A 13748-nucleotide genomic window follows, 5' to 3' on the forward strand; every position below is an offset into this window, starting at 1 on the left:
ATAGTTGCACAACAATGTGAATTTACCTAATGTCACTTTCAAATGGTAAAAATGAGGGGTACCTGGGTGGCTGTCAGTTAAGCCTCGGACTTAGGCTCAAGTCATGATCTCATGATTTGTGAATTTGATCCAAGCTCCACACCGGGTGAGCTTGAGCCCTGTTTGGGTGAACTTGAGCTACCCTTCGGATGAGCCCCATTTCTCCCTCTCTCCCTCTCTGCCCCTTGTGGGATTATCAAACTCTCCCTTTCTCTCTGCACCTCTCTCAGTTGTACCCTCTCTCTCAAAAAAAAAAAAAAATAATTAAAAAATAAAATGGTAAAAATGAAAAAAGATGGGGTGAGGTAGCACAGCTGGCTGGATCAGTCAGTAGAGCATGTAATTCCTCATCTCAGGGTTGTGAGTTCGAGCCCCACACTGGGTGTCCAGATTACTTCAAAAATAAATAAATAAAATGGTTAAAATGGAAAATAATTAAAATGGAAAATTTTATGTTAGGTCTATTCTACCACAATAAAAAATTATGTTCATGTCAGCTTCAGTTCATAAGGAAGATGATTATTGGCATTTGTGTAGAACACAAATCAAATCTGTTAAATATTGTGACATCACAACAGATCTTTTAACATTTATCCAATTTTGAGAAACAGAGAGATTTGAGAGACAGAGGGGGAGAGGCAGAGGGACAGAGAGAGAGGAAAACACAGAAACCGAAGCAGGCTTCACGCTCTAAGCTGTCAGAACAGAGGCCAATACGGAGCTCAAACCCACAGACCACAAAATCATGACCTAAGCTGAAGTCAGATGCTTAACCAACTGAGTCACCCAGGCGCCCTACAAAGTGGTCTTTTAAAAGATAGACTCAGGGCACCTGGGTGGCTCAGTCAGTTCAGCATCCAACTACGGTTCGTGGGTTCAAGCCCCACATCGGGCTCTGTGCTCACAGCCAGCTCAGAGCCTAGAGCCTGTTTCAGATTCTGTGTCTCCCTCTCTCTTTGACCCTCCCCTGCTCACACTGTCTCTCTCTCTCTCAGAAATAAATAAAACATCAAAAAAAATTTATAAAAAAAAGACTCGTTTTCTCAGTCTCATTTTTAAATAATCCAAACAAAATGTACTGTTGTGGTAATCACATTTGTTGCAACGTATGACTCAATTTGCTCCTCTTTTTGTGCCACCAGGAAAACCAAGAGGATCTAGGCTTGTGGGAGGAGAAATTCGGAAAATTTGTGGATGTCAAAGTTAATGGTAAAATTGAAACTGGTGTAGTATTAAAGCAGATCTTGCCAAAATGGCTGAATGTTGCTACCTAAAAGTCCCTTGAGCTTTGGCACCTAAACACGTGATTTCTGTAAGGGGAACATAAATCTCAGATTTGGGTCCTCTATTCTTTAATAATGTTTATCAACAGAGAAATAGTGAGTATGTACCTTTGGTGGGAACGTAAGAGAAATATAGGCCTCATGGAGTTTATAGTCTCATGTTAAGAGCCTAGGTCAGCACACTGCTGGTACTACGCAGTGTATAGACAGCTGCAAATCCCACGTTACATTTTTATGATAGTCAAGTGATGAGAAACTAAGTTCTAAAGCTCATTAGCTCCAAGATTCCAAGCCATTGGTTCTCCACCTTTTCCAAGCCTCCCCATCATTCACACAAGTATCATATACCCATCTGTGAAAGTTTTCACTAGACTTAGTGATGTGGTATGTGTGGTAGGAGGTGAAGTTTGTCTCTTTTGAAAATATGGTTCAGGTATCTGGGGCTTATATAGTTAGAAGAAATACTCACTTTCCTCCTTCCTCCTTCCTCCCCAGCAGGGTAACAGGTCCTCCCTAACTCCTTGAGAATTTCTGTTCTAGCATCTATATCTATAACCTGGTATAATGATCAGGGTTGATAATGTGTCCAAAGTATATAAGTAGGGGAGCCATCAGGCTTTCCTTTCTGTAACATCATCATGTTTTTTACCTTTGCTATAGCACCCACTTTCCATAAATTCCTTTAAATAAGGACCGACCATTTGACGTCAAAACTTTTACCTAAGAGAGAATTTAAGTCTGTTATCTCTCTTAGTTACTTGCATTTTCCCCATATTTCTAAAATAATTGTCAAATAAAGGACTTTGTCTTTGGTTTAAAAAAAAAAAAAGCATATATCTACAGCATAGGGAAGGGATATTTTGAGGAGCCAGGAAAGATCCTCCTGATGCTCTTGACATTACAGTCCCTGTATGCAGTAAGAATAAACAGGCGGAAGACACCCAGTCTTTCATCTAGTGAAGATTAAAATTGCTCAGTATCCTTTGTTTCCTAATGCAAAGAAGCATGCAGTACATTTTAGGAAATGTTAGATTAGAAAAAAAAATCTAAAACTTCATTGGTATATTTTACAGATCAAAAAGAGATTTACTGTAATTGAGGACACAGAAAGCTTCAAGCACATAGCTGAAGAAACACTAACAAGTGACCAGAACTTTGCCTTGTGCATGTTTGTATCCCCACAGTACCTAAATGTAACATCTTACAAAAAGGGCACACGAATGATTTACTGATTGACCAGGGCAAGTTCAGGTCTCTCAATCCCTAGTTTGTCATCTTGCTTTATGCATAAGTAACTGAATTTCCTTAAATGATTGTCCCATTAAGAAGAAACAAAACTCAATATCCTGGTCCCTACAGGTCCTGCCTCCATTGGTTTGGATTTCTCCTTACATGGATTTGAGCATCTCTACGGGATCCCACAACATGCAGAATCACACCAACTTAAAAATACTGGGTAAAGTGAAAGCAAAAATCCTTATGAAAGGTTTTTGGACTGGACTATAAAAGTCTGAAGAGAAAATATGTGAGATATCTGAGCCTGGGCCAAAATGTGCCTGGCCTTGTCCTCTGTGAGCAGTGGTTTTCAATTTTTATTTTTGGCAAAAAATTGAGAATTATAAAAACTGTAATTCTGAACCTAAAAATATACAGAGGAAATAAGAATATGGAACTGTTATGGTTGAAGTAGGAGAGCTTCATCACACCACCTCCCTGGGTTTTGCTTTAACCTCTCTAGGCCTTTCTGTGGAACTTGGGAGAATACATGGTGAAAATTATGACCTAGAAAAAGGTTTTTACCAAAAAAGGGCTGAGCCAGAGAATGAAAAATTGTGACATCTTGGGGCGCTTGGGTGACTCAGTTGAGTGTCCAACTTCAGCTCACGTCATGATCGCTGCTGTCAGTGCAGGACCTGCTTCCTCTGCCCCCCCCCCCACTTGTGCTCTCTTCTCTCTCAAAAATAATAAAACATTAAACAATAAGAAACATTGTGGCATCTCATGTCACCTTTGATTCCCTTAGGGAGATCATTTCAAACTACCACTATTGACAAGTAATTGCCAGAGGCATTAGACTAAGGAAGCAAAACCAAAGAGAAGCAGAATCTGATCAAGTTTGCTGGGTTCAGATGCTGTTTCCACAACAGTCGGGCATAGAAACAAGTGAATCAGAAACTATGCTGCTCGCACACCAAGCCAAGCTCTATGCTTCCCACCCCAATTCAGCTCCCCATCTTTCCCTACTCAGCACTGTGGAAGCAGGTCAGGACACTATCTGTCGTTTTGTTTTAGCAGCAGAGAACTACTCACACAATTTGCCAATGATATTTACTTTGTGCTTGCTATTGTGGAGGATTCGCAGGAAACAGTCCTCACAAGAGATATTCAGAAAAGGTATCTAAGGGGTGCCCAGGTGGCTCAGTTGGTTAAGTACCCAACTCTTGGTTTCAGCTCAGGTCATGATCTCACAGTTCATGTGTTTGTTGGGATTCTCTCTCTCCCTCTCTCTGGCCCTCCCCTGCTTATGCTCTCCCTGTCTCTCTCAAAATTAAAAAAAAAAAAAGGAAAAGAAAGAAAAGATATCTAAGATATGAGACCATGCATGCCCGTTGTCACAGGAAGGGATGCCAAAGGAATCAAAGGAGAAGAATAACATTAACCCTGGTTGGGTCAGGAAAGCGTTAAGAGTAGAGACTTGAAAGATGCATAGGACTCAAGTGTTTGCAGGGGAAGGTGGAGCTATACTATTCATTAATAATGTATTTGTGACTGTAATTGATGATAGTCCCATCTTTGTGTGTTTCAGTGATGGTGATGCTTACCGTCTTTATAACCTGGATGTCTATGGATATAAAATACATGACAAAATGGGCATTTACGGTTCAGTGCCTTATCTCCTGGCCCACAAGCTAGGCAGGACTGTTGGCATTTTTTGGCTGAATGCCTCAGAAACACTAGTGGAGATCAATACAGAGCCTGCAGTAAAGGTGAGCTTATGGATCATGGCTACATGTCATACTTACAAAAGAAGGAGAACTAGTATAGTATAGCTTTGGGCTTTTAGTGGCAATTATCTGCCACCAAAATCTTTGCAGTGTAATCAAAGTTAACAATATGTCCCTGTTACTTACATATGGATGAGTATTGTACACTAGAAGGAAATTTTTCAGACCTTCATTCCATTCTTTTTCTAGTACACACTGACCCATATGGGCCCCGTTGCAGCTAAACAGAAGGTCCTATCTCGAACTGATGTGCATTGGATGTCAGAGAGTGGAATCATTGATGTTTTTCTGCTGACAGGACCTACACCTTTTGACATCTTCAAGCAGTACTCATACCTTACAGGTACTTGCATGTGGAAGTAACAGCTTCTTGTTTTATTATATATCTTCTATTGCATGTGTCATCATTTTAAGTTATTATTTGGTGTACACTGTATAGAATTTATAAACAATTTACCCAAGCTTTTCAAGAAGCAGGCATTTCACCTCTCACTTTCATTCCATTCAGCTTGGTAAAATGTTGCACTGGGGCTAAAACTCTCCATTCTATAATCCTAATACTCTCCTAATGCTTTCCTTAGAGACTTTAAACCCTGGGCTTTCTTTGCCTTTATCTCAGATGATCAGTGTCCCAACCTGAACTTTTCTATGTTCTCTTCTTCATTGAAATATACCGCTGGTTTTAGCACTGAAGCATTTTATCTTGAAAAGGTGTAAAAGATCATCTTTGTTGATGTGGAAAAAGCATTTGACAAAATTCAACACTATTTCATGACAAAACCTCTCATAAGGCTAGGAATGGAAGGAAAGTTCCTCAACATGATAATAGACATTTATGAAAAATCCACAGCTAACACCCAATTTAGTGGTAAAAGACTGCAAGCTTTCCCCAAAGATCATAAACAAGACAAAGCTGCCCACTTTCACCATTGCTATTGAACATTGTACTCGAAGTTTCAGCCAGAGAAGTCAGGCAAGAAAAAGAAATAAAAGGTATCCAAACTGGAAAGGAAGAAGTAAAATTATTTCTATTCACAGATGATGTGATCCAACATGTTAAAAAATCCCAAAGAATAGGGGCGCCTGGGTGGCTCAGTCCGTTACGTGTCTGACTTCAGCTTTGGTCATGATCTCATGGTTGTGAGTTCAAGCCCTGCATTGAGCTCTGTGCCGACAGCTCACAGTCTGAAGCCTGCTTCAGATTCTGTGTCTCCCTCTCTCTTTACGCCTCCTCCACTAGTGCTCTGTCTTTCTTTCTCTCTCTCTTAAAAATAAAAATAAAACATTAAAAAAAGTTGAAAAAAAAAAAGAGAGAAAGAATCCCATAGAATCCACAAAAAACTACTAGAGCTAATAAAGAAATTCACTAAAGTTGTAGGGTACATGATCAACACACAAAATCAATTGTGTTTTTATATACCAGCAATGAATAATCTAAAAAAGAAATTTAGAAAACAATTACAGTTCCAGTAACGTCCAAAAGAATAAACTACCTAGGAATAAATTTAACCAAGGAAGTGAAAGACTTGTACACTGAAAACTATAAAACATTCCTGAAAGAAATAAAGAGGCCTAAATAAATGGAAAGACATCCTGTGTTCATGGATTGGAAATCTTAATATTGTCAAGATGACAATACTACCAAAAGCAATGTACAGATTCACTGCAATCCCTACCAAAATTCCAGTAATCATTTTTTTGAAAAAGTAGGAAAGCTGATCTACAAATTCATATGGAATTGCAAGGGGCCCTGAATAGCCAAACAGTCCTGGTGGAAGAGGGGGGAGTTGGAAGACTTATACTTCCCAATTTCATGACTTACTATAAAGTAATCCAAACAATGTGGTACTGGCATAAGGACAGACATATAGACCAGTGGAATAGAATTGGAAATCCAGAAATAAACTCATACATCTCTGGACAATTGATTTCAAAAGACATTCAAGACATTTATTGGGGAAAGAATAATCTCTTAAACATATGGTACTGGGACAGTTGTATAGACACATGCAAAAGGATGAAGTTGGAACCCTATCTAACACCACACATGCACGTGCGCACACACATGCGCACACACACACACTCAAAATGGATCAACAACATGAGTATAAGAGCTAAAGCCATAAAACTCTTAGAAGAAAATGGGCACACCAACATGACCTTGGATTTGGCAACAGATTCTTAGAAAAGACACCAAAATCATGAGTAACAGAAAGAACAAATAAGTTTGGCTTCATTAAAATTAAAAACCCTTGTGCATCAAAGAACATTATCAAGAAAGTGAAAGGCAATATACAAGATGGGGGAAAATATTTGCATTTGATAAGAGTCTAGTATATAGAATATATAAAGAACCCTTACAACTATACAACGAAAAGATAACTCAGTTCTAAAATGGGCAAAGGACTTGAATAGACAGTTTTCTAAAGATCTACAAGTGGGTTAACAAGTATGTGAAAAGTTTATCAACATCATTAGTCATTAGGAAAATGAAAACTAAAACCACAATGAGATACTACTTCATACTCATGAGGATGGTTAAATTTTTTAAATAGAAAATAGTAGTATTGGTGAGAATGTGGAGAAACTGGAACCTCATACACTGCTGGTGGGAACATAAAATTGTTTGGCTGCTGTGGAAACAGTTGAGCATTTCATCAAAGAGCTAAACATAGCATTTAATATGTCAACTTGTCTAGGTCACAGTACCCAGATATCTGGTTAGACATTAGTCTAGATGTCACTGTGAAGGTATTTTTCAGACGAGATTATTCTGTCAGTACTCTTAGTTAAATGGTAGAATTTGAATAAAGCAGACTACTCTCCATAATGTGGGTGGCCTTCATCCAATCAGTTGAAAACCTTAAGAGAAAAGGACCGAGGCTCTCTAAGGAGAATCTGTCTCCAGACTGCCTTCATTCGTAAGCTGCCCCTTCCCTGGGTCTTTGGTCTGCCAGTTTGCCCTGAGAATTCAGAGTTGCCAGCCCCTGCAATCATATAAACCAGTTCTTAAAATCATTCTCCCTGTAAATGTAGAAATATATACAGACATACACATATCCTGTTGGTTTTGTTCTTCTGCAGAACACTCTAGATGAGTGAAAGCAAAGACTTGGAGGGATACTTGTATGCCAATGATCATTGCAGCACTATTCACAATAGCTAAAAGATGGAAACAAGTACCCATCAAAGATGAGTGGATAAACAAAATGTGTTAAATACATAAAATGGAATATTATTCACTTAACAAGGGATGACATCCAGATACCTGCTGCAGCATGGATGAACCTTCAGAACATTATTCAAATGAAGTAAGCCAGACACAAAAGGACAAATAGTGTATGATTCTACTTACATGAAGTACCTACAATAGGCAAATTCATAGAGACAAAAAGTAGATTAACAGTTACCAGAAGCTGGAGGGCGGGATGGGTATTAGAAAGCTATGGCTTAATGGTTACAGTTTCTATATGAGGTGATATAAAAGTTTTGGAAATAGCTAGTGGTAATGTTTATACTATATTGTGAATATAATTAATGCCACTGAATTGTACACTTTAAAATGGTTAAAATGGCAACTTTTATGTTCTCTTTTGCCACAGTTTTTTTAAAATGGTAATATAATAATACCCCCTAAAAATTGAATTGTATGCTTGAAGTTGGTGAATTGTATGGTATGTGAGTTACATCTCAATAAATCTGTTAAAAATAAAAGTAACGTAGCATCGCTTCTGATGCATTCTGTTGTTTAAAGTTCCTGGGTCCAGCCCATGTTCAAGGGAATTTGATTCCAACTTTGGTGGGAGAAAAAACAAAAATTTATGGATATGCAAAGACACACATATCGGAATAAGTACTGTCAAGGCCCACTTATAGCCCCTTTCAACATTGTTGAAATAACATTATTATTATGGAGCATAAGCCTGGTTTATAGGAGGATGCTTTCAAACACAGTGGGTCTGCCACCATGTTCAAGGAAATCCAAGTTTTAAGTTTATAGACTACCTGCTGACTCCTGATGAGGACTTAACAACACCCCCTATCTTCTCTCCCAATGTTATTATATCATAATTTTTAGTTAAATCAATATTTAGTGTTTATACTTGTCAGATGCTCAAGGGGGTCAGATACTTTATCCATCCAACTTTTCTCACTGTAGACTTCTCTCCCAGCTCTCTCTGTCCTCCCCCCTTTTATGGTGTTGCTCTCTAGGCTCCCTGCACAGCTGTCATCCTTGGACCTTTGTTTACTATTTTCTGGTGTTCGATCCCTCCTCTCTTGGGTTCCATGTTTTTCTTTTTTGTGGTCTATTATGTTATTACTTTTGGGTTTTGTTTGTAACATCTCCTGGTAGATTCCTAAGAAAGTACGCCTTTAAGGTACAACATCTTCCTTTCTACCTTCACTCTTGATAATTTGACTAGATTGAAAATTATTTCTTGGTGGGGGGCTTAGTGGGTTAAGCATCTGACTTTTGATTTCAGCTCAGGTCTTTATCTCAGTTTGTGAGCCCAAGCCCCACACTGACAGCCTGGAGCCTGCTTGGGATTCTCTCTCTCTGTCTCTCTCTCTCTCTCTCTGTCTCTCTCTCCACTTTCTGCCCCACCCCACCCCTCCCCACACACACACTTTCTTTCAAAATAAATATTCTTTTAAAGAAGAAAATTATTTCTCCCTATGACCCAGCATTTGCACTACTAGGAATTTATCCAAAAGATACAAAAATGCTGATTCGAACGGGCACCTACACCCCAATGTTTGTAGCAGAGCTATCAACAATAGCCAAAGTAGGGAAAGAGCTGAAATGTCCATCAACTGGTGAATGGATCAAGAAGATGGGGTATACACTTACAATAGAATACTATTCAGAGATGAGAAAGAATGAAATGTTGCCATTTGCAATAACATGGATGGAAATGGAGGGTATTATGCTAAGTGAAATAAGTCAGAGAAAGATATCATAGGATTTCACTCATAGTGGAATTTGACCTTCCATTTATGCTGTATTTCTAATTTCTTCATACTCTTTCTTTTCCTCTGATTATTTATTTCCAATATCTTTTTTCCTTTTTTAATAGTTTATTGTCAAGTTGGTTTCCATATAACACCCAGTGCTCATCCCCACAAGTGCCCTCCTCCATGCCCATCACCCCCCTTCCCCTCCCCCCCCATACCCATCAGTCGTCAGTTTGTTCTCAACATTCAAGAGTCTTTCATGATTTGCCCCTCTCCCTCTCCCTCCTATTTCCCTCCCTCTTCTCCCCCTCGGTCCTCCATTAAATTCCTCCTAATCCTCCTATACGTGCAAACATTCCAATATGTTACACTAGTCTTATTTCAGTATCTTTTATCTCCCTGAAGATACTAATGATAATATATTGATGTTTACTTTGGTTCATTGTATTGTCCCTGTTTTCTCAAAGATCCTTTCATTCTGTTTTTCTATGTGGGTCTTTCTAATCTTGGAGGCTTTCAATAAGGTTCTGCCTTGAAGCACTCTATTTTTGGGGGTGGAAGGTGGGGAGGATCTCCTTTCTGAGAGTTTTCTGAGAGCAGGGATGAGCCGTTCTCATCAATATCCCCCTCATGAGTACTCTGGTGAGGGCCTCCCTCACTTTGCTCAATAGTAACCACCCCTCCCCTGTCCCCCACTTTCCAAACTTTTGTTGAAATTACTCTTCTTCTGTTCTTTTTGTTCTTATGGCTTTATTTTTTTCCCTTTACTCTGATTTTAGTGGGACTTTAGGAGAAGAAAGAGAAGTGGTTGACCAGAAGTCAGCCATATTATCAGTGAATGTTTTGATAGTAATTGATAGTTTTTCCTGCCTTTAATCTCCTTCCCTTTTATTCAGTCTCAACATTGCTCCCTAATTTTTCTAAAACATAATTATGCTAAGGTCACATCTAACCAAACTTCTGATGACTTCCCATAAGAGAAGATTTAGAATTCCTAGCCTGAACTCCAGGGACCCTTACGAACTGACTCTCTCCAGTTTCATCTTCTACTTGTCTCTCTCACAATGTAACCACCCTGGATTATTTATGTTTCCCTAAGCTTATCATGCAGTCCTCTGACTCTGCCTTTTCCATTCCCTGTGCCTCAATGCTCTATGCATCTCTCTGGTAGATTCCTCCTACTTCTTCTTCAAGGTCCAAAACCAAGTGTTACTACCTCTGTGAAGCCTTTCAAGTCTCCACACTTACTGCAGGCAATATTACCCCTCTGTATTCCCATAACACTAGGCTGGTACCTTTAACACAGCAGTTATACCTCAGAGCAGAGCAGATAATGTATGTACCTGCCTCATCAGCCAAATTATCACTTTCTTGAAGGTAAAGATGATGTTTTCTTCTCCTTGATATTCTAAGTACCAAGCTCAGTGCTTAGACTCTGTAGACATTCAGGAAATGTTTATCAAATGTGTAATTATCATTTGATAATGATAGCTGGCTCAGTTGTCATCTTCCACTTTCAGGCACACAAGCCATGCCCCCTCTTTTCTCCCTGGGGTACCATCAGTGCCGCTGGAACTATGAGGATGAGCAGGATGTAAAAGCAGTGGATGCAGGATTTGATGAACATGACATTCCTTATGATGTCATGTGGCTGGACATAGAGCATACCGAGGGCAAAAGATACTTCACCTGGGACAAGAAAAGATTCCCAAACCCCAAAAGGATGCAAGAGCTGCTCAAAAACAAAAAACGGAAGGTAAAATAAGCTGACACTTTGAAACCTTTTCATTACCAAGCATATTTTTTAAATATTTAAAACTTGCATTGGCACATTGGTAGAAGAGAGCCATCTGATAAAAAATGGCCATGGAAATAGTACCTTCAAATGTCATTGTAACTGTGATAACAGGAAGACAATGGTGGAAAGATGGTCACACCATCCGTTCCTGACTTAGGTGTCGAGATCCCTGCAGGATAAAGGGGCCTAGCATTCAGTCTCATTTGTTGTGGCCATCCTGTAGTAATGTGATAGACACCCCAACAGCGTAATTTGGTTCTGATGTCAATATCAATCTCGAGATTGAGGACATCACATTGACACCAAGAGGGTCTGAAAAGGGTAGTCACATAAGCACTCTTGGGGGAGCAGGGCTGGTTCCCAGGCTCGTCTCAAGATGTCTTGAGAGAGCTAGGAATAGAGACAGCTCAGTTTTTGTGGTGGTTGGAGGTTTGGACTGGGTGAGGATTCCTCACCCGGGCCTTGTGTGGTTTGAACTTCCTGCTGGTACCCAAGGAGGGAGCATTAGGGCTTTCTTTGTCAGATGTGGGCAGAAGGGTAAAGAGGAGTGGTGGGGTTAGAAAGCTCTTAATAGTCCATCAAAAATGGAGTCAGATTCTTCATTACACCATTTTTCCTGAATGCTTCCCTGATGGACTCCACCTGTCAATCTGGCCAAGGAACAAACTAAAATAGAAAATGGAGAGGGGAAGAAAGACACTGGAATATATGTAATACAGGGTTGGGGTGGTGGTAACAGCAATGATGAATAGAAGGAGGGAGAGGGAAAAAAATTGAAAGGAAAAGGGGGAGAACCCTAGATGTTTCATATAAATGGATCCCTTGCCGTCCCTCTCCTCAAGATTAAAGTTGTCTTTTCAATCCATTCCTTTGAGCCCCAGGCCTTGCACAGGTGACCAGAGCCAATTCTGTTAACTCCTAATTTCCCAGTTAATTAATAGCTACCATTTGGCAAGCACTTACTCTGAGCCACAGAGTTTGATAGAACAAATTATTCTATACAGTGATCACAAAATTATGAGGTAGATCTTGTTAACCCATTTTTCAGAAGAAGAAACTGAGGCTTAGAGTAGTTTTATATTTTGCACAAAGGCACATAATAAATAAGTAGTAGGGCAAGAATCTGAACTCTGATCTGCCTGACTCCAGAACCCCATGTTATTCTATTTATTGAATTATTTATTGAATAGCTATTTATTGAAGCCATCAGATGTTCAAAATACTGTGCTAAAGATGAAGGGAATGCAAAGATGAGCTGCTTGGGATCTTGCAGTGAGTGGGGGGAAAGGAAAGTATACAACAACCACAATGTAGGGCAATACTACAACAGCAAAAGAAAGGTCAAGGTCAGGAGTGGACTAAGAGAAGATTGCATCCAGCTAGATTCAAGTTGGGCTTTGTGCATTTTAGATGAGCCCGGAAGAATGACTAACTAACTGAAAAATGGGGAGGGAGGAAGCAGTGCAGCCAGAGGCTAAAGCCCACAGTGGTGTTTGGAAAACAGTATACAGGTTGGTTTGGCAAGAAAACAAGGCATGTGCAAGGTTTGAGTAGTAGGAAATCTGCCCTTGTGTGTAGACTGCTTTGTATACATTTGGAGACATTAAAAGTTTGTGAATAAGAGGTTAGTATGAAGAATATATGAAGAATACCCACAACTCAACAACCAAAAAGCAAACAACCCAATTAAAAATTGGAAAAAGGACTTGATAGACAATTCTTCAAAGAAGATATACAAATAGTCAACAAGCACATGAAAAGACGCTTAACATCACTAATCATTAGGAAAATGCAAACAAAACCACAGTGAGATACCGCCGCTTATCATTAGGATGGCTACTATTAAAAACCAGAAAATAGCAAGTAAAGAGGTACAGAAACACGAACACTTACAGTGGAAAATAACTGTAAAATGTTGCAACTGCTACAGAAAACACTTTGGCAGTTCCTCAAAAAATTAAAAATACAATTACCATATGATCCAGGAACCCCACTTATGGGTATATATTGAAAGAAATTGAAAGCAGGTACTTGAGCAGAAATGTATATGCCCATGCTCATATCAGAACTATTCACAATAACTTAAAATGAAAGCAATCCAAGTGTCCATCAGCAGATGACTGGGTAAACAAAATGTGGTAAATACATGCAATGGAATACTATTCACCCCTAAAAAGGAAGGAAATTCCGATACATGCTACAACATGGATGAACCTTCAGGACATAATGATAAGTGAAACAGGCAGTCACAAAAAAAGGTGAATACTATATGATTTCATCCATCTGTAATACCCACAGCAGTCAAAATCATAGAGATGGAAAGAGCAATGGCAGTTGCCCAGGGCTGGACAGAGGAGGGAATTTGTTTTTAATGGGTACAGAGTTTCAGGTTTACAAGATGGGAAGGTTTCTGGACATTGTACAACACTGTGTATGTACTTGTACCCTTAAAATTGGTTAATAAGCATATTTTGTTATTTATATTTTACTACAATTAAAAGTTTTTGAGCAATGGAGAATTAAACTTCATTGTGCAGAATAGATTTGAGGAAGGATGATGACAGGGTTGTTCTAGCCAAATAAAGGGTTTTGAGGCCCTAGCGTAGGAGGTGATGGTATTAGAGATCCTAGAGACACAGAGCTGTGACAACAGCTCTTCTCAAACCT

At 39.3% G+C, this 13748-nt stretch overlaps 1 protein-coding gene across 5 annotated transcripts in view; it reads left to right on the forward strand.

The window, feature by feature from the left end:
• The window catches only part of GANC (glucosidase alpha, neutral C), a 76857-nt gene that overhangs the window by 32801 nt on the left and 30308 nt on the right, over positions 1 to 13748 (forward strand). For all 5 annotated transcript variants that reach the window (XM_039232730.1, XM_039232731.1, XM_039232726.1 and 2 more), the window contains 5 exons: positions 1182 to 1248; positions 2682 to 2778; positions 4129 to 4309; positions 4517 to 4670; positions 10804 to 11039. In XM_039232730.1, coding sequence (XP_039088661.1) covers positions 1182 to 1248; positions 2682 to 2778; positions 4129 to 4309; positions 4517 to 4670; positions 10804 to 11039 — 735 coding nt within the window. The remainder of the gene's footprint in view (positions 1 to 1181; positions 1249 to 2681; positions 2779 to 4128; positions 4310 to 4516; positions 4671 to 10803; positions 11040 to 13748) is intronic.

This window comes from Hyaena hyaena, unplaced genomic scaffold, assembly GCF_003009895.1.
Source record: "Hyaena hyaena isolate Hyena2069 unplaced genomic scaffold, ASM300989v1 scaffold_70, whole genome shotgun sequence".
NCBI classification, from domain to species: domain Eukaryota; kingdom Metazoa; phylum Chordata; class Mammalia; order Carnivora; family Hyaenidae; genus Hyaena; species Hyaena hyaena.